General features: G+C 42.0%; 3 protein-coding genes across 3 annotated transcripts; all 3 read left to right on the forward strand.

The window, feature by feature from the left end:
* Positions 1-475: 475 nt before the first annotated feature.
* LOC143009274 (collagenase 3-like) lies at positions 476-4,025 on the forward strand. The gene is made up of 10 exons (XM_076161351.1): positions 476-607; positions 854-1,101; positions 1,201-1,349; positions 1,499-1,627; positions 1,737-1,898; positions 2,017-2,140; positions 2,259-2,392; positions 2,496-2,655; positions 2,742-2,845; positions 3,518-4,025. Exons 1-10 carry the CDS (start codon positions 509-511, stop codon positions 3,625-3,627), a joined length of 1,419 nt encoding a protein of 472 aa, XP_076017466.1. The 5' UTR covers positions 476-508; the 3' UTR covers positions 3,628-4,025.
* A 5,828-nt stretch (positions 4,026-9,853) lies between these two features.
* On the forward strand, positions 9,854-12,859 carry LOC143009189 (collagenase 3-like). The gene is made up of 6 exons (XM_076161201.1): positions 9,854-9,879; positions 10,115-10,263; positions 10,729-10,875; positions 11,215-11,374; positions 11,957-12,057; positions 12,717-12,859. Exons 1-6 carry the CDS (start codon positions 9,854-9,856, stop codon positions 12,857-12,859), a joined length of 726 nt encoding a protein of 241 aa, XP_076017316.1.
* Positions 12,860-14,076: 1,217 nt separating this feature from the next.
* On the forward strand, positions 14,077-17,626 carry LOC143009275 (collagenase 3-like). Its single transcript, XM_076161353.1, has 10 exons — positions 14,077-14,208; positions 14,455-14,702; positions 14,802-14,950; positions 15,100-15,228; positions 15,338-15,499; positions 15,618-15,741; positions 15,860-15,993; positions 16,097-16,256; positions 16,343-16,446; positions 17,119-17,626. The coding sequence occupies exons 1-10, from the start codon at positions 14,110-14,112 to the stop codon at positions 17,226-17,228; spliced, it is 1,419 nt and encodes a 472-aa protein (XP_076017468.1). The 5' UTR covers positions 14,077-14,109; the 3' UTR covers positions 17,229-17,626.
* Positions 17,627-19,002: the final 1,376 nt, after the last annotated feature.

Here is a 19,002-nt window from a genome sequence, read left to right on the forward strand (position 1 = left end):
CTGGATTAAATAGTAAATAACAGCTCTTGTTGACTGCAGTTGCTGTTGTTGGCAAATGTATCTGAGACAATACTGAATATTGCAAAACCATGGCCAACTTTAACTTTTTTCGAAGAAAGGCAGAGAGCCAGAGGGAGAGAGAGAAAGGAGAACTTAGACCTTGAGGTAAATTAGGCACAAGTACAAGTAAATTGAAACAGCAAGAAGCCATGGCCGACGAAGGTTGTGGGAACATGGGAGGCAGATTTGAAATAAAAGGGTGCAATAGAATCAGTACACAAATATCTGATTCTCGAAAAATTTCCAAACATTAAAATCACAACGAGGTGATATTTACACTATCTTGTTTGGGAAAGAGTTTTGTCGGTGAGCAATCAAAGCCAAACGTCCTCTTCTGTCCATAAAAGGGACATTTCCTAGTAGGTAATTACTCAACACTCCCAGTCTCCGGCCTATAAAACCCTGCAGCCTTCAGCACAGAAACACAAATCATCTTGAACAAGGAATCATGAAGACTTTCAACTTGTGTGTTCTACTTAGCCTGGCAGTCACAGCCTACTGTGTGCCAGTATTACAACCTACTGTGCAAGATGAACATTTTGCAGAGGTAAGTGCTCTTGCTTGCAGTCTCATGTATTATTTGTATTTTGCAATTATAACATTATATGAACTTGTTATGTTGTGTTCTATATCATGATATTTAGTGATGTGTTCTGTAGTTAATACTAAATGTCCATAATGTAGTTGATTACAGCGCATAAAGTTTGCCCTTCTTCCTTCCTGTTGTGCAGCTGATAATACACAAATATACATGTATATATAATATAATACTGTCTTTAACTCTTTCTCGCAGAACTATCTGAAGAGGTTCTTCAACCTTACAGAGCAGACGGGTCCAAGATACAGACGAGACATCAGCCCGGTGATCAGGCAGCTGAGTGAGATGCAAAGATTCTTTGGTCTCGAGATCACCGGGAGGCTGGATACCAACACCATGGAGGTGATGAAGAAGCCTCGCTGTGGCGTCACTGATACCAATGTTGCCCATTTCTCTACCTTTGGAAACAACTTCAAGTGGCAGACAAACAGCCTCACATACAGGTGAATGCGCAAAACCAGGATTGCACGAGGGAGAACCTCTTTATTCTTACAATTCAATTAGTATTTGTTTTCTTACCTGATTGTGTTTGTGATCTATAGGATTGAGAACTATACTCCTGACATGTCCCAGGCTGAGGTAGATGACTCCATAGCAAAAGCTCTGCAGGTTTGGGCCAAGGTCACTCCTCTGAGATTCACAAGGATCTATAGCGGCACAGCTGACATCATGATCTCCTTTGGTCGCCAAAGTAAGTATAACATTTTCAGCATGAACACACCACACACCAGCTTGTAAGTGTTTCTGCCTCTTCAATTATATTAAACACAGCACACATGAATATACATCATCTGGACCTAGAAGTTCTATCCACTTACTTGAATCTGCTCTTGTGTATAGATCATGGTGATTTCTACCCCTTTGATGGCCCTGACGGTATCCTTGCTCATGCCTTTGCCCCGTCCCCTGGCATTGGAGGAGATGCCCATTTTGATGAAGATGAGACATTCACCTTCCGCTCCGACACAGGTGAGTTTTTTTTAAGTTTGAAACATTATGTCACAGACAAATGGAGTTGGTATGCTGATGAAAATGCTCTTCACCAAAACGCCTAATGAGCTGCATTTTTCTGCTGCAGGCTATGTCCTCTTCATGGTAGCTGCCCATGAGTTTGGCCACTCCCTGGGTCTGACTCACTCTACTGACCCCGGTGCGCTCATGTACCCTACGTACACCTATAGTAATCCTGAAACCTTTGTCCTGCCCCGGGATGATGTCAATGGCATCCAGTCTCTCTATGGTTAGTACAAATTGGCAAATACCTGTACAAATGCTGTTACAGCACTGTTACATAACATGCGTTTCATGAATGGCAGGGGTTTCTAAATATTTGGTTTCTGATTTTATTCCACCTCCAGGTCCAAACCCTGATCAGGATCCCCTTGCACCCCTTCCCCCCACTACTCCCGACTCCTGTGACTCCACCATGGTCCTGGATGCCGTTGCTAGCCTGCGAGGAGAGATGCTCTTCTTCAAAGACCGGTGAGCTAGTAACATTAACAACAACATCCAGACATTGTAATGTAAAGTTAATCAGGGGTTGTTTCTCGCCCATAGAAATGCTGGCCTGTATACTTAAAAGTGTTGTTTGTGTTTTCAGCTTCTTCTGGCGTAGTTACCCTCAGAGCAACACACCTCAGCAGAGTCTGATCACAAATTTCTGGCCCAGTGCACCTGTCAACATCGATGCCGCGTATGAAAGCAGACAATCAGACAACGTCATTCTCTTCAAAGGCATGTGTTATCTACATCTACAGTGCCTGAGGCTGAAGCCGTTTCAAAGTCTACATTCGTAAGCTTTATACATCTGCTAATAAATCTTTTCTTATCTCTACAGGTCGTCAGGTCTGGGCTTTCTCTGGCTATGACCTTGTGCGTGGTTATCCCAAAACACTTTCCAGTTTTGGTCTATCTAAAACCGTGAAGAAGGTTGATGCTGCCCTCTATGATGTTGACTCTGGCAAGACTCTGCTCTTTGTTGGCACCGAGTACTACAGGTATGTTTTATAGTCTATTCTTTAGCCTAATATCTGTTTAGTTTACAAGCAGTGAAAGAGTCTAATTATTGTCTCTGTTTGTTCAGTTATGATGAGGCCAGAAAGACGATGGATAAGGGATTCCCCAAGCGGGTGGATGAAACCTTCTCTGGTCTGACTGGCAAGGTGACAGCAGGTTTCCAGCACAGAGGTGAGCAGCATTTTCGAGCTGTACTAAGAAAGTACAAAAAGTACGGAAAATGAAAATGAACGAAGTCTATAGGACCTAGATCACCAACAGGTGGACTGCGGCCCGGATCCGGACCCAGAAACCGTCCCATACGGAACCTGACCTACAGCCAAAACAGTGGTTTAAAACAGTGATTTTCAACCACTGTGCCGCAGCACACTAGTGTGCCGTGAGGGACCATCAGGTGTGCCGTGGGAAATTATCCAACTTCCCTTAATTAGTCCAAAAAAATTGCCTGCATGCGGCTCTTTGTCGGCTGACGTGCGGCTCGGCTCCAGCTGGAGTGCTCACTGATTTTTGTCTTGGTGTCCATCATTTTCATATTGTAAAATAAACATCAGAAATGCATTTGCTATATTTGACAATATTAATTCATATTTTGTCATCTCGGGATCTTGAGAGATGTCTTTAAGTAACATTAGAGTGTTATAAGAGTGCATGGCTCCTTTAAGAAGAGAGATGCAGGTATCGCAGGTATATGATTCCCCCCACGGTCATACGTGTGTCCCTGATCGTCCGGACCTTTGCTTCAACACATTCTCTCCAACTGGACCTCTTCTCATTTCAGTTGAATACCTCTGCTATAGGATGTCTTAAAGTCCCAGCAGTTAACCTTGTCCCTGTGTCTTCCAGGCTTCACCTACATCTACAGTGGACCCTTAATGTTTGAGTACAGCCTGAGGAGTGGGAGGTTGTTCCGTGTGCTGAGGAACAGCTACTTCTTGCGCTGCACTAACTTCTAGAGCATCTCACCGCCTGAGTCAACTAAAAAACCACTGTGAATGACAATGAATATACCAGAGAGACCAAAGTGTTAAAATTAATAATATATTGAATCAATTCTAACAACATTTTTACATGTATTGGTTTTTATTCTATTTATTTGCCCTTGCTGAGCACATCTGAAGAACAATATACATTTTTTATGATGTAATCTATTAAAAAAATTATTTATTTATTTTTATTTTATTTGTTTGCTGTTCATTGTGTTACTTTTGTTATTGCAATGATCATAATAAGACATTGATGCATTCCTGTGACAGTGATTTCTACACTGCTGCTGCTTGTTGTATTGTATTGTAAGTGTGTCAAATCAACAACAATAAGGGAGTGTGATTCGAAAATTAAATAATCCAAATAAGATATTCTGTCTTCGTGAGCTTGTATATGATCATCAAAAGGATGGATGATGGATGATGGAAGATGGCTAAACCGCAAACCTGCTTACACAAATGTGACATGATATTACCATAAACACGCTGTGGTACTTTGATCACTAACAAATAAGAGGTATTACATTAACAGACACTCAAAAATACACCTTAAAGCGGTGGTCTCCAACCTTTTTGCCTCTAGAGCTACTTTGACAAAATAAAAGTGTCCGAGAGCGACTCATGTTTAACATTATTAGTAACATTTATCAACATCAACATCCACCCAAACCAGCTGAATAAGCGTCTTTTGTGGGAACATTAACAAAATGTTGATACACAACACTCAATTCAGCAACATGAGCTTGTTTTTTTCTGCATACATTTTCAGTGTGTCAAACTCACACGAATAAATTCACATCATATTGATCTCGTAGAAAACAAAACAATGTTATTACTTATTTTACTATTTTACCAATACCATACCTTTCATATTTCACCTTTTCTGTCTGTCCACATATCAGTCACAATTTCCCTACACATTCCCTGTAATTCTGGGAATCCCCTGTAGTTCCCATATCATCTGTACTTCACATGCATTCAGTCTGTTCTGATGTTAGTGAGATGACAGAGAGTGTGGTACTATTTTCGTGAGGAAATGAAATAGTTTTGGAATGTTCTTGCTGTGAAGCACATTCTCTTTCGTACAGTTTTGGAATGTTTTTTTCCAGAGTGTTTTCTGTTTGGAAGAACATACACTGGATTGAGAGCCTGGGTGGAGCTTCCATGTCCCAACAGTTGTGGAAGCAGTGACAGTAGCAGGCACGCTAGTCTGCCTTACTGCCTTTATGTTGTCACAATTGTTAAAATGTATCCAAATGCTGCTTTTTCCAGCTGCCACTCATCATTTTGCGCTCTGCACTCACCGCACATCTCTCTCTCTCTCTGCTTCTCTCTGTCCTGCTCTGTACCTGTAGTAGACCATCCGCACGCCCCAGCCCTCCCTGCTTGATGTCTTCACTTGAATTGGTCGGACGGCACAACATCAGTTCAAACGTTCAGTCCTCGCTGTACCATTCTGTCTTGTATAAAGTTGCAGAAAAAATATCTCGGCAGCCGGCTCCCATCGTTCACCTAAAAGAGCTTAATAAACTTGACTTGAGTTGACTTGACTCTTTGAGATGTTTCGTTCGCGAACGACTGTTGTCCCTGTTACTATCGGGCAGACGTTACAGGAGCATGGCTGCACGCACCACTAGGCTGAAGGACAGCTTCTATCACCGGGCCATCAACTCCTAACACTTACACCAACACTTAAACCAACACCGCATACCAGATAACGTGCTGTCTGCACCTTAATACTTTCAACTTCATCTTAAAAAAAGTCAAGAACCATATTCCACCTTATTTAGTTTACACCATATATAGCTTTTTACTCCTTCAAATTGTTGTCATACTGTTGTACAGTTGTCATACTTTTGTTTGCACTTTTACTGCTGAGTCGACCTGGACCCTCCTCATCATAACCCATTCATTGTATTGTGAACCCTGTGTGAACTATACATACATTACATTACATTACATAACGGTCTATTAGCAGACGCTTTTATCCAAAGCGACTTCCTATAAGTGCGTTCAACAAAGGTAGATAAAAGAACTTAGGGTCACAAGAAATCGTAAGTGCATTTCCTTCCAAAACCAACAGCTAAGAGCATAACCAGAGCTAGAGTAGAAGTGCAATAAGTTCGGTACCAAGATGAATGAGAAAAAAAGGACAAATTAGAAAGGACAAATTAGAAAACAAATAAGTGCATCAGAAGAGTTAGGACAAAATAGGTTATGTCCGGGTAGTGTTTCTTGAAGAGATGGGTTTTTAGCCTGCGGCGAAAGATGGGCAGCAACTCCGCTGTCCTGACATCAGTCGGGAGATCATTCCACCACTGAGGTGCCAGAACAGTGAAAAGCCGTGACCGTGTCGATTGGGCGGAGGGGCCGCTGAGCGCCGGGGCAGCGAGCCGCCTGGAGGCAGCAGAGCAAAGTGTGCGGCCGGGGGTGTAGGGCTTGACCATAGCCTTGAGGTATGAAGGAGCTGTTCCTTTCACTGCCCTGTAGGCTAGCACCAGAGTCTCAAACTGGATGCGAGCAGCTACAGGGAGCCAGTGTAGAGAACGGAGAAGGCTAGTCGTGTGGGAGTACTTGGGGAGGTTGAACACCAGATGAGCAGCAGCTTTCTGGATGAGCTCCAGAGGTCTGATGGCGGAAGCCGGGGCGCCAGCAAGGAGGGAGTCGCAGTAGTCCAGGCGGGAGATGACAAGAGCCTGGATCAGCACCTGCGCTGCCTTGTCGGTGAGGAAGGGACCAATCCTTCGGATGTTGTAGAGGAGGAATCTGCAGGAACGCGTCACAGAAGCGATGTTTGCCGAGAACGACAGTTGGTCATCCAGGGTCACACCCAGATTCCTCGCAGTCCGAGTAGACGTCACCACGGAGTCGTCTATGGTGATGGCCAGGTCTCGGTGCGGGCAGCCCTTCCCCGGGAGAAACATCATCTCAGTCTTGTCCAGGTAGAGCTTCAGGTGGTGCTTCGACATCCACCCCGAGATGTCTGCCAGGCAAGCAGCGATGGGCGTCTCCACTTGGGTGTCAGAAGGGGGAAATGACAGAATCATCTGGTTGTCATTAGCATAGCAGTGGTAGGAGAAGTTATGGGAGTGGATAACAGAACCAAGAGATGTTGTGTAGAGGGAGAAAAGAAGAGGGCCCAAGACCGAACCTTGCGGAACCCCAGTGGTGAGCCTACGTCGTTTCGAAACAGAACCTCTCAGTGTTACCTGGTAGGAGCGACCTGTCAGGTAGGACGCGAACATGGAGAGTGCAGAGCCCGAGACACCCATTCCCTCCAGGGTAGAGAGAAGGATCTGGTGGATCACCGTGTCGAATGCTGCAGAAAGGTTCAGGAGAATCAGGACAGAGGAGAGAGAGTTCGCTCTAGCAGTTTGGAGTGACTCGGTCACTGCCAGGAGGGCCGTCTCAGTTGAGTGGCCCACCTTGAAGCCGGACTGGTGGGGGTCCAAGAGGTTGTTCTGGTGGATGTACAGGGACAGTTGATTGATGACAGCACGTTCAAGAGTTTTAGATAGGAAGGGTAGAAGGGATACCGGTCTGTAGTTCTTGATGTCTGAAGGGTCAAGAGTTGGTTTCTTTAGAAGGGGAGTGACTCTGGCAGTCTTGAAAGCAGAGGGGAAAGAGCCAGAAGCCAAAGACGTGTTAATGAGGTGGGTCAGGTAGGGAAGAAGATCAGGTGCAGCAGACTGAAGGAGAGAGGAGGGGACAGGGTCAAGGGAGCAGGTGGTGGGGTGGCTAGATGTGACGAGGTGAAGGACCTCCTTAGCGGAGAGGGGAGAAAATAGACAGAGAGGGAGGTGGGGAGGGAGAAGAGGGAGAGGGTGGTAGAGACAGGACAGCTGGGGGGTGAGGGAAGGAAGATCGGATATGGTTAACCTTCTTGTCGAAGAAGTTGGCGAAATTGTCAGGGAGGAGGGAGGAGGGGGGAGGAGGGGGTGGGGGATGGAGGAGGGACGAGAAAGTTTCAAAGAGTTTTTGGGGTTGGAAGAGTTTTGAGTATGACAAACAAACTTGAAACTTGAACTACATACATACATACATACATACATACAAACACACACACACACACACACACATACATACATACACACATACATACATACATACATACAATGTTCCTACTTCCATTTGATGCCATGTAATATCCAGAATGTATGCTTATCTAAAACCAACTTTACAACACACTGATGAAATCCCAAGGGCATGTCTGTTGATATGTAGTCCCACACTGCCATCTATGGATCTCTTGTTATTACCTTGCAAAAGTTAAGTTTACATAAGTCTTAATATGTTCTTCAATCAATTATCAATTATTTCCTGTAATATATCATGTTATCGTATTCTTTTTTAATATATATTTTTTATTGAAGAAAGCATTTGACATGACACATACAGTTATGGGACATTTTGGAAGGATTTTGATACAGAAAGGGTGGTGAGAAAGAGAAAAGAAAGAAGGTTGTGTATTTATTTTTATTGTTGTTTTACTTTTTTCGAAGCGAGAGCCAGAGATAGAGAAACGAGAGCTGAGACCCTGAAGCAAAACAGGCAATGTAATGTTCAAGTAAATTGAAACAATAGGTTGACAGACATGGCAACAGCAGAAAACCACAGCTGCCCAATGTTGTGTAAACATGACAGTGGTGTGGACACGGAGGCCTGGATGATGTCAGCGTTGTTGGTTCGATGATCTCATAGATACAGTTTTTACAGTATGATGTCAAGTGTTGTCGTATCTTGCTATCACATACTAACTAACTCTTTCCTGAAAACTATTTTGATTCTGTTTGCTATGTCTGATGTGTTGTCCTTCAGTTTTCTTTTAACAATTAGGCTTAGAAACATGATAAGTATCATTACGTACGTTACTCAATTACCATTATGATCAGCAGTGGAAGCACTAATCCTAGTCTGGATCAGCCTCAAAATATAAATATCTTTGTATTAAGATTAAGATTAAGATACTTTATTCTTGTCATGTTGCATGCAATTCACAGCAATCACATGCAATTGATATTTGTCTTGCACCCCCTACATATCACACACACAAACACATGCACTACAGCCATTGTACACGCCCGTGGAGCAGTTGGGGGTTCGGTGCCTTGCTCAGGCACCTCGGCAGTGCCCTGGAGGCAAACTGGCAACTCACCAGCTACCAGTCCACTCACTTGGTCCATACGGGATTTCTGAAATCCATATGTATCTTTTGGAGCTATGCGGTAGAGGTTAAACCTCAGCTTTTGTGTCACAACAGCACAGTAATTTATATACACACCTCATAAATTCAGAATAATTCTCAAATGGCTCATCACTTTAGCTCAATATGAAATCTGAAACTGAAACTTCAGTTCCTGGTTGCTAAAGTACCTGTTGTCTTTGGTTGTAGTGAGTGTGTGTGGGTGCGAGTTGTGTGTGTGTGTGTGTGTGTGTTCGTGTGTGTGTGTGTGTGTGTGTGTGTGTGTGTGTGTGTGTGTGTGTGTGTGTGCAGGCGTGCGTGCGTGCGTGCGTGCGTGTGCGTGTGTGTGTGTGTGTGTGTGTGAGACGATAATTGTAGTGAACATGTTATTCCACACACAGTCTATATTCTGTGCCCGTCTTGTGCTTTCTATGGATATATTGTCAATTCTGAAATATCTGAAACCTTTGACTCGCAATATCCCCAATTTTCGTAAGAGGAGCAGGAGAGAAGCTGACATTGTAATCTCCTTCCACAGTGATGGTGAGCTCTAGAGAGGCCTGATCTGCCAGGTTAAGTTGCCCAAGGATCCTTAAATGTGTCAATCTTAGAGGACATATTTAATATCATGTTTAACTGGACACTGTGTTTGTTGCAGACCATAAGGACGGTTCGCCCTTTGATGGCAAAGGAGGGACCCTGGAGTGGAGCTTTAATGCTACTGGTACTAATGGTAAAAATTGCCCTCTGGTGTGACTTAAGGGCAAAATCCTGACCCTGTGCTCTGTTATCACTATGACAACCTGCCACACACCTGTTGAGCAATCTACAAGAAGATATAAGAGACCCAAGCTACAGTTGTCCCAATTCAAGTTTGAGCAGAAAAAAGACTTTTAAATAAAACATTGAATAATTTTGTGTACCGCAAAACATTAATATAATGTACATAGTTAACATTTTATGTGCACAAAATAATCAAAACAAAATAAATATGGTGTAGAGATCCATTGAAAAATGTCCTTAGTCTGGTGGCCCTACAGGTACAAAGACAACTAAAGTGATTTTTACAGAAAACAGACCTAAATATTTGCACATATATTTCATTTTTTTCCTGAATAAATCTCAAAACAAATGTAAATCTTTCACTCAACATATAAACACACAATATAAGACAGATTTTGTGGCCTCTCCATACCATTTTTTCTTGACCAATGACATTCTGACAAATTAACCTCAAACATGATAGTCTCCATACAACTTATTTTTCTTCTATAGGTTTCAATGGGTGCATGGGTTTGGCCATGCTCTTGGGCTCCCACACTCCTCTGACCCCGGGGCCATCATGTACCCAGTGTACAACTTTGTCCCAAATTCTGACATTCAGCTGTCCTTCCAAGATGTTGAAGACGTTCAACACATGTATGGTGAGTCAAAAGGCACATACAACTAGCTCTTACATTACCAGCAATACACTGCGGCTGCATTGTGGACAGCCTCTCCCAGCTTCGGGTGTTATTTATACCTCAATATTGACTTAAGGTTTGCTCCTAACTCATTCATTATTTAATTGTCTCATATCTTTAATGCACATGTCATTGTAATTTCATTATACTCCACTAAGATGTGCAAGTATCTAAGACTCACACACAGAGCCCAATGTTTCATTAGACCGACACATGTTGCCTAATATGTTGCACTGGATGTCGTCATCAAATAGATTTCTAATTCCTATAGTCCTATGTTATCTTCTCATTGCGGACACATAATAAAACATCCGATCCGTTATTTACCGTTTTATTTACATTTTCAATAGAGCTTATCTGATGGTCACAAGTCTGGTTCATTTTTGATCCTGTTAAGACATTGTGTGATTTCCTTTTGTTGCTCAGGTAGCAATCCCAATTTTGCCTCACTGTCCTTGAACAATCCTCCACCAAGAACACCTGACAAATGTGATCCAGATTTATCTTTTGATGCTGTGACAAATTTACATCGGGAGGTTGTGTTTTTCAAAGAAAGGTATGTGCAGTGTCCCAGTATATCCACTTAGAGGGTGACAGGTACAATGGCTGCTCACCTGATCTCTCCCTAACACAATGGCTCTTGGACTTGCTGTGGAATTTTGGAAAATGTTGTAATAACTTTTCCAGATTTATGTGGCCAAAACATCCACAGTTTGATGAAACAGGAATCACTCTGATTAGCGGCCTGTGGTCAGACAGCATTCCTGCTTACTTGGATGCTGCCTATCAGAATGTGGAGGATCATTTCATTGCCTTTTTTAAAGGTAATCTATTCTAAAAGAGCATAATGAGTTTGAACTGAATGTCGACTGAATGTGACATATGGCTGAGACACTGGTGTGTTTGCTTCAGGTCATCAGCACTGGATGATGAGGCAGTTAGACCTCATGGAAGGTTTTCCAAGAAACATCTCTGAGTTGGGTTTCCCCTCCAGAGTGAAATCCGTGGATGCTGCTCTTCACTTCCGTAAAGCTCGATACACTTTGTTCTTCACTGGAAATGAGTGTTGGAGGTATTTATGATTCCACACTGGCTGAGTACTCTTGAAATGTTTCTGCTATTATTTGCTTATATGAACCGGTCTGAACATACAGCGTATGAATATCTGGATCTAGGCTAAATTGCATGTGTTGAAAGTCAATAGAATACATGTTACTGATTGTCTTTTCACTCAGATTAGTATGTCTGGAGAAATGTTGAAATATCCCCAATGTTGCTCTGGACGTTTATTTGCCTGCAGGGAGACCAGGAAGTATCGCCTCATTCGTTTCCCTGTGGCGGTACTTAATCATAGCGATCCTTTTCCAATCCAGCGCCCCGCGCTGAAATAATGCGAATTGCCATTAAATTGCAATAGAATGTTTTGTTAACAACCATAGTACCTCTTACTCACTGTCCAATACAGTTACCACATATCTCGTTGAATAAAGCAGAACAGGATATCTGTCATCATCTGTGGTTGATCAGCTGAAGATCAGAATAACTGCTGATGTCATTAACGAGAGCTGTCATTTTGGAATTATACTGTATGCAAATCTGCAATAGAAATGGATCTACTGTGCATTTTATCATTTCTTATCTTTATGATGTTTAGGTATAATGAGGAGCACAATAAAATGGACGAATCACCAACACCTACAGAGGAGCAATTGCCAGGAATTCCCACTCCCCTAGATGCAGCTGTCTCATATGAGGGTACTACCTTGCTCCCTTTGGTTTAAATGGCATATAAATGTAATTTATCTGTACTGCAATTAAGATAAAAATGCACACTAAGTCATATACAGGTATGTGAATGCAAACAATAGGATTCCTTTAATTAGATTGATATCAAACTTTTAACCCAAATGTGACATTTCAGTGCCACTGGGTAGATTTCTTAGGCCAGGATTACATTTAACATTAATCATACATACATGTGTGTGTGTGTGCATTATGGCTGCCACACTTATCCTGTATTTGATTCTCTGCATGTTCTCATTCTCTCATTTTATGTTACCAAGATGTTAAACCAACAAATATATTTTGTCACACAATGTCAGCATCCCAGCAAGTAGAAGCTGTGTGAGGGCGTCACACACTATTTCCATTTATATGAAATAGTGTGTGCAACTTGCAACAAGTTCTTGGGCTAACCAGAGGGATTGCTTTTTTTCTCATCTAATGGAAGAGATGACAGAGATGGTAGATATACATTTAATATTTTGGTATAAAATGATGCAGGAAGCCATGATTCGTCGGGTACAAGAGCCATCAGGAATTTGACAGACGTAACACAAATGTTACACATAGCTCCTTCCTTGGCATTACTCAAAGCCCAACACATGCTATTAATAAATCCCCTTTGCCACTAGGATATGTGTACTTCTTCAAGGGAAACGTCCAGTACAAATATGACAACTACATCAAACACTTCATCTCCTCTGGACCGGCCAATGATCTGCTTGAATGCAAGTCCGACGCTGACAATGAAGTATTGTTAAAGGAGAATTATTAATGTTAACCATCAAATTATAGGTTTCTGTGTAGGTTAATGGTGATGATGATGAATGTGTATGTGGTGTGTGTGAAAAATACCCTGGAATAACCGCAATGCGTCAAATTACAAACTGGTGACTGATGAATAATCAGGAAGTGGTTACAGATGTCGGTCTGTGCAGTGTTGTAATGATGTACCCACATATCAAAATATCACTTTGTGTTGTATTGGGTTTGCTTTTACATTTCGTCTTACAAATATGTTAATCTGTAAATATTAAATGTATATTTTCTTCAAAGGCTGGTGCTATGTTTTAGATTTAAGGCATCATTTACAGCTTTTCCTAAGATGGGACCTCTGCATGCAGATACTGTGGATCTGCATGCAGAGGTTATCCAGATCCAAAGTCAGGATCACAGCCAGTGTTTCCTCCTTGTTCCTGCTTCTTCCATTTTTCAAAACAACTTATCACATTTTGCATCAATTGATTGATGGATTTGATATCCTGAATGAATCTGAGCTGCATGGGTTACATTTGCACCTGGATGGGCCTCACTGAGAATCCAGCACATGTATATTATATGCGGCAAACACATCTGGATACTGATCACATTTAAGTACAAGGTGTAAATTGGGCTTAACTTTTTCAATTATTTGTGATTTTAAATGTCTTGTAATTATCAACCTAAATATTAAAACATCATCATATACAGTAAATGTCTTGATGAACTGTAAAACGTCGCACAGTTTTGATGCAAAACTGGATTAAATAGTAAATAACAGCTCTTGTTGACTGCAGTTGCTGTTGTTGGCAAATGTATCTGAGACAATACTGAATATTGCAAAACCATGGCCAACTTTAACTTTTTTCGAAGAAAGGCAGAGAGCCAGAGGGAGAGAGAGAAAGGAGAACTTAGACCTTGAGGTAAATTAGGCACAAGTACAAGTAAATTGAAACAGCAAGAAGCCATGGCCGACGAAGGTTGTGGGAACATGGGAGGCAGATTTGAAATAAAAGGGTGCAATAGAATCAGTACACAAATATCTGATTCTCGAAAAATTTCCAAACATTAAAATCACAACGAGGTGATATTTACACTATCTTGTTTGGGAAAGAGTTTTGTCGGTGAGCAATCAAAGCCAAACGTCCTCTTCTGTCCATAAAAGGGACATTTCCTAGTAGGTAATTACTCAACACTCCCAGTCTCCGGCCTATAAAACCCTGCAGCCTTCAGCACAGAAACACAAATCATCTTGAACAAGGAATCATGAAGACTTTCAACTTGTGTGTTCTACTTAGCCTGGCAGTCACAGCCTACTGTGTGCCAGTATTACAACCTACTGTGCAAGATGAACATTTTGCAGAGGTAAGTGCTCTTGCTTGCAGTCTCATGTATTATTTGTATTTTGCAATTATAACATTATATGAACTTGTTATGTTGTGTTCTATATCATGATATTTAGTGATGTGTTCTGTAGTTAATACTAAATGTCCATAATGTAGTTGATTACAGCGCATAAAGTTTGCCCTTCTTCCTTCCTGTTGTGCAGCTGATAATACACAAATATACATGTATATATAATATAATACTGTCTTTAACTCTTTCTCGCAGAACTATCTGAAGAGGTTCTTCAACCTTACAGAGCAGACGGGTCCAAGATACAGACGAGACATCAGCCCGGTGATCAGGCAGCTGAGTGAGATGCAAAGATTCTTTGGTCTCGAGATCACCGGGAGGCTGGATACCAACACCATGGAGGTGATGAAGAAGCCTCGCTGTGGCGTCACTGATACCAATGTTGCCCATTTCTCTACCTTTGGAAACAACTTCAAGTGGCAGACAAACAGCCTCACATACAGGTGAATGCGCAAAACCAGGATTGCACGAGGGAGAACCTCTTTATTCTTACAATTCAATTAGTATTTGTTTTCTTACCTGATTGTGTTTGTGATCTATAGGATTGAGAACTATACTCCTGACATGTCCCAGGCTGAGGTAGATGACTCCATAGCAAAAGCTCTGCAGGTTTGGGCCAAGGTCACTCCTCTGAGATTCACAAGGATCTATAGCGGCACAGCTGACATCATGATCTCCTTTGGTCGCCAAAGTAAGTATAACATTTTCAGCATGAACACACCACACACCAGCTTGTAAGTGTTTCTGCCTCTTCAATTATATTAAACACAGCACACATGAATATACATCATCTGGACCTAGAAGTTCTATCCACTTACTTGAATCTGCTCTTGTGTATAGATCATGGTGATTTCTACCCCTTTGATGGCCCTGACGGTATCCTTGCTCATGCCTTTGCCCCGTCCCCTGGCATTGGAGGAGATGCCCATTTTGATGAAGATGAGACATTCACCTTCCGCTCCGACACAGGTGAGTTTTTTTTAAGTTTGAAACATTATGTCACAGACAAATGGAGTTGGTATGCTGATGAAAATGCTCTTCACCAAAACGCCTAATGAGCTGCATTTTTCTGCTGCAGGCTATGTCCTCTTCATGGTAGCTGCCCATGAGTTTGGCCACTCCCTGGGTCTGACTCACTCTACTGACCCCGGTGCGCTCATGTACCCTACGTACACCTATAGTAATCCTGAAACCTTTGTCCTGCCCCGGGATGATGTCAATGGCATCCAGTCTCTCTATGGTTAGTACAAATTGGCAAATACCTGTACAAATGCTGTTACAGCACTGTAACATAACATGCGTTTCATGAATGGCAGGGGTTTCTAAATATTTGGTTTCTGATTTTATTCCACCTCCAGGTCCAAACCCTGATCAGGATCCCCTTGCACCCCTTCCCCCCACTACTCCCGACTCCTGTGACTCCACCATGGTCCTGGATGCCGTTGCTAGCCTGCGAGGAGAGATGCTCTTCTTCAAAGACCGGTGAGCTAGTAACATTAACAACAACATCCAGACATTGTAATGTAAAGTTAATCAGGGGTTGTTTCTCGCCCATAGAAATGCTGGCCTGTATACTTAAAAGTGTTGTTTGTGTTTTCAGCTTCTTCTGGCGTAGTTACCCTCAGAGCAACACACCTCAGCAGAGTCTGATCACAAATTTCTGGCCCAGTGCACCTGTCAACATCGATGCCGCGTATTTAAGCAGACAATCAGACAACGTCATTCTCTTCAAAGGCATGTGTTATCTACATCTACAGTGCCTGAGGCTGAAGCCGTTTCAAAGTCTACATTCGTAAGCTTTATACATCTGCTAATAAATCTTTTCTTATCTCTACAGGTCGTCAGGTCTGGGCTTTCTCTGGCTATGACCTTGTGCGTGGTTATCCCAAAACACTTTCCAGTTTTGGTCTATCTAAAACCGTGAAGAAGGTTGATGCTGCCCTCTATGACGTTGACTCTGGCAAGACTCTGCTCTTTGTTGGCACCGAGTACTACAGGTATGTTTTATAGTCTATTCTTTAGCCTAATATCTGTTTAGTTTACAAGCAGTGAAAGAGTCTAATTATTGTCTCTGTTTGTTCAGTTATGATGAGGCCAGAAAGACGATGGATAAGGGATTCCCCAAGCGGGTGGATGAAACCTTCTCTGGTCTGACTGGCAAGGTGACAGCAGGTTTCCAGCACAGAGGTGAGCAGCATTTTCGAGCTGTACTAAGAAAGTACAAAAAGTACGGAAAATGAAAATGAACGAAGTCTATAGGACCTAGATCACCAACAGGTGGACTGCGGCCCGGATCCGGACCCAGAAACCGTCCCATACGGAACCTGACCTACAGCCAAAACAGTGGTTTAAAACAGTGATTTTCAACCACTGTGCCGCAGCACACTAGTGTGCCGTGAGGGACCATCAGGTGTGCCGTGGGAAATTATCCAACTTCCCTTAATTAGTCCAAAAAAATTGCCTGCATGCGGCTCTTTGTCGGCTGACGTGCGGCTCGGCTCCAGCTGGAGTGCTCACTGATTTTTGTCTTGGTGTCCATCATTTTCATATTGTAAAATAAACATCAGAAATGCATTTGCTATATTTGACAATATTAATTCATATTTTGTCATCTCGGGATCTTGAGAGATGTCTTTAAGTAACATTAGAGTGTTATAAGAGTGCATGGCTCCTTTAAGAAGAGAGATGCAGGTATCGCAGGTATATGATTCCCCCCACGGTCATACGTGTGTCCCTGATCGTCCGGACCTTTGCTTCAACACATTCTCTCCAACTGGACCTCTTCTCATTTCAGTTGAATACCTCTGCTATAGGATGTCTTAAAGTCCCAGCAGTTAACCTTGTCCCTGTGTCTTCCAGGCTTCACCTACATCTACAGTGGACCCTTAATGTTTGAGTACAGCCTGAGGAGTGGGAGGTTGTTCCGTGTGCTGAGGAACAGCTACTTCTTGCGCTGCACTAACTTCTAGAGCATCTCACCGCCTGAGTCAACTAAAAAACCACTGTGAATGACAATGAATATACCAGAGAGACCAAAGTGTTAAAATTAATAATATATTGAATCAATTCTAACAACATTTTTACATGTATTGGTTTTTATTCTATTTATTTGCCCTTGCTGAGCACATCTGAAGAACAATATACATTTTTTATGATGTAATCTATTAAAAAAATTATTTATTTATTTTTATTTTATTTGTTTGCTGTTCATTGTGTTACTTTTGTTATTGCAATGATCATAATAAGACATTGATGCATTCCTGTGACAGTGATTTCTACACTGCTGCTGCTTGTTGTATTGTATTGTAAGTGTGTCAAATCAACAACAATAAGGGAGTGTGATTCGAAAATTAAATAATCCAAATAAGATATTCTGTCTTCGTGAGCTTGTATATGATCATCAAAAGGATGGATGATGGATGATGGAAGATGGCTAAACCGCAAACCTGCTTACACAAATGTGACATGATATTACCATAAACACGCTGTGGTACTTTGATCACTAACAAATAAGAGGTATTACATTAACAGACACTCAAAAATACACCTTAAAGCGGTGGTCTCCAACCTTTTTGCCTCTAGAGCTACTTTGACAAAATAAAAGTGTCCGAGAGCGACTCATGTTTAACATTATTAGTAACATTTATCAACATCAACATCCACCCAAACCAGCTGAATAAGCGTCTTTTGTGGGAACATTAACAAAATGTTGATACACAACACTCAATTCAGCAACATGAGCTTGTTTTTTTCTGCATACATTTTCAGTGTGTCAAACTCACACGAATAAATTCACATCATATTGATCTCGTAGAAAACAAAACAATGTTATTACTTATTTTACTATTTTACCAATACCATACCTTTCATATTTCACCTTTTCTGTCTGTCCACATATCAGTCACAATTTCCCTACACATTCCCTGTAATTCTGGGAATCCCCTGTAGTTCCCATATCATCTGTACTTCACATGCATTCAGTCTGTTCTGATGTTAGTGAGATGACAGAGAGTGTGGTACTATTTTCGTGAGGAAATGAAATAGTTTTGGAATGTTCTTGCAGTGAAGCACATCCTCTTTTTTGGAATGTTTTTTTCCAGAGTGTTTTCTGTTTGGAAGAACATACACTGGATTGAGAGCCTGGGTGGAGCTTCCATGTCCCAACAGTTGTGGAAGCAGTGACAGTAGCAGGCACGCTAGTCTGCCTTTTTTCTTCCAACTGAACTGTTGGATGCAGTTCTCATGTCTGTGAAGATTTTTTGTGGACCGTGCTCGACATGATGGCTTAATTCTGCAAATTCTGCAAATTCTGCAAATTCTGCAAATACTGCCTTTATGTTGTCACAATTGTTAAAATGTATCCAAATGCTGCTTTTTCCAGCTGCCACTCATCATTTTGCGCTCTGCACTCACCGCACATCTCTCTCTCTCTCTGCTTCTCTCTGTCCTGCTCTGTACCTGTATTAGACCATCCGCACGCCCCAGCCCTCCCTGCTTGATGTCTTCACTTGAATTGGTCGGACGGCACAACATCAGTTCAAACGTTCAGTCCTCGCTGTACCATTCTGTCTTGTATAAAGTTGCAGAAAAAATAGAAACGTATCTCGGCAGCCGGCTCCCATCGTTCACCTAAAAGAGCTTAATAAACTTGACTTGAGTTGACTTGACTCTTTGAGATGTTTCGTTCGCGAACGACTGTTGTCCCTGTTACTATCGGGCAGACGTTACAGGAGCATGGCTGCA

Source organism: Genypterus blacodes, unplaced genomic scaffold, assembly GCF_046128005.1.
Source record: "Genypterus blacodes isolate CSIRO-AG114 ecotype Tasmania unplaced genomic scaffold, CSIRO-AGI_Gbla_v1 ptg000111l_1, whole genome shotgun sequence".
Taxonomy (NCBI): Eukaryota; Metazoa; Chordata; class Actinopteri; order Ophidiiformes; family Ophidiidae; genus Genypterus; species Genypterus blacodes.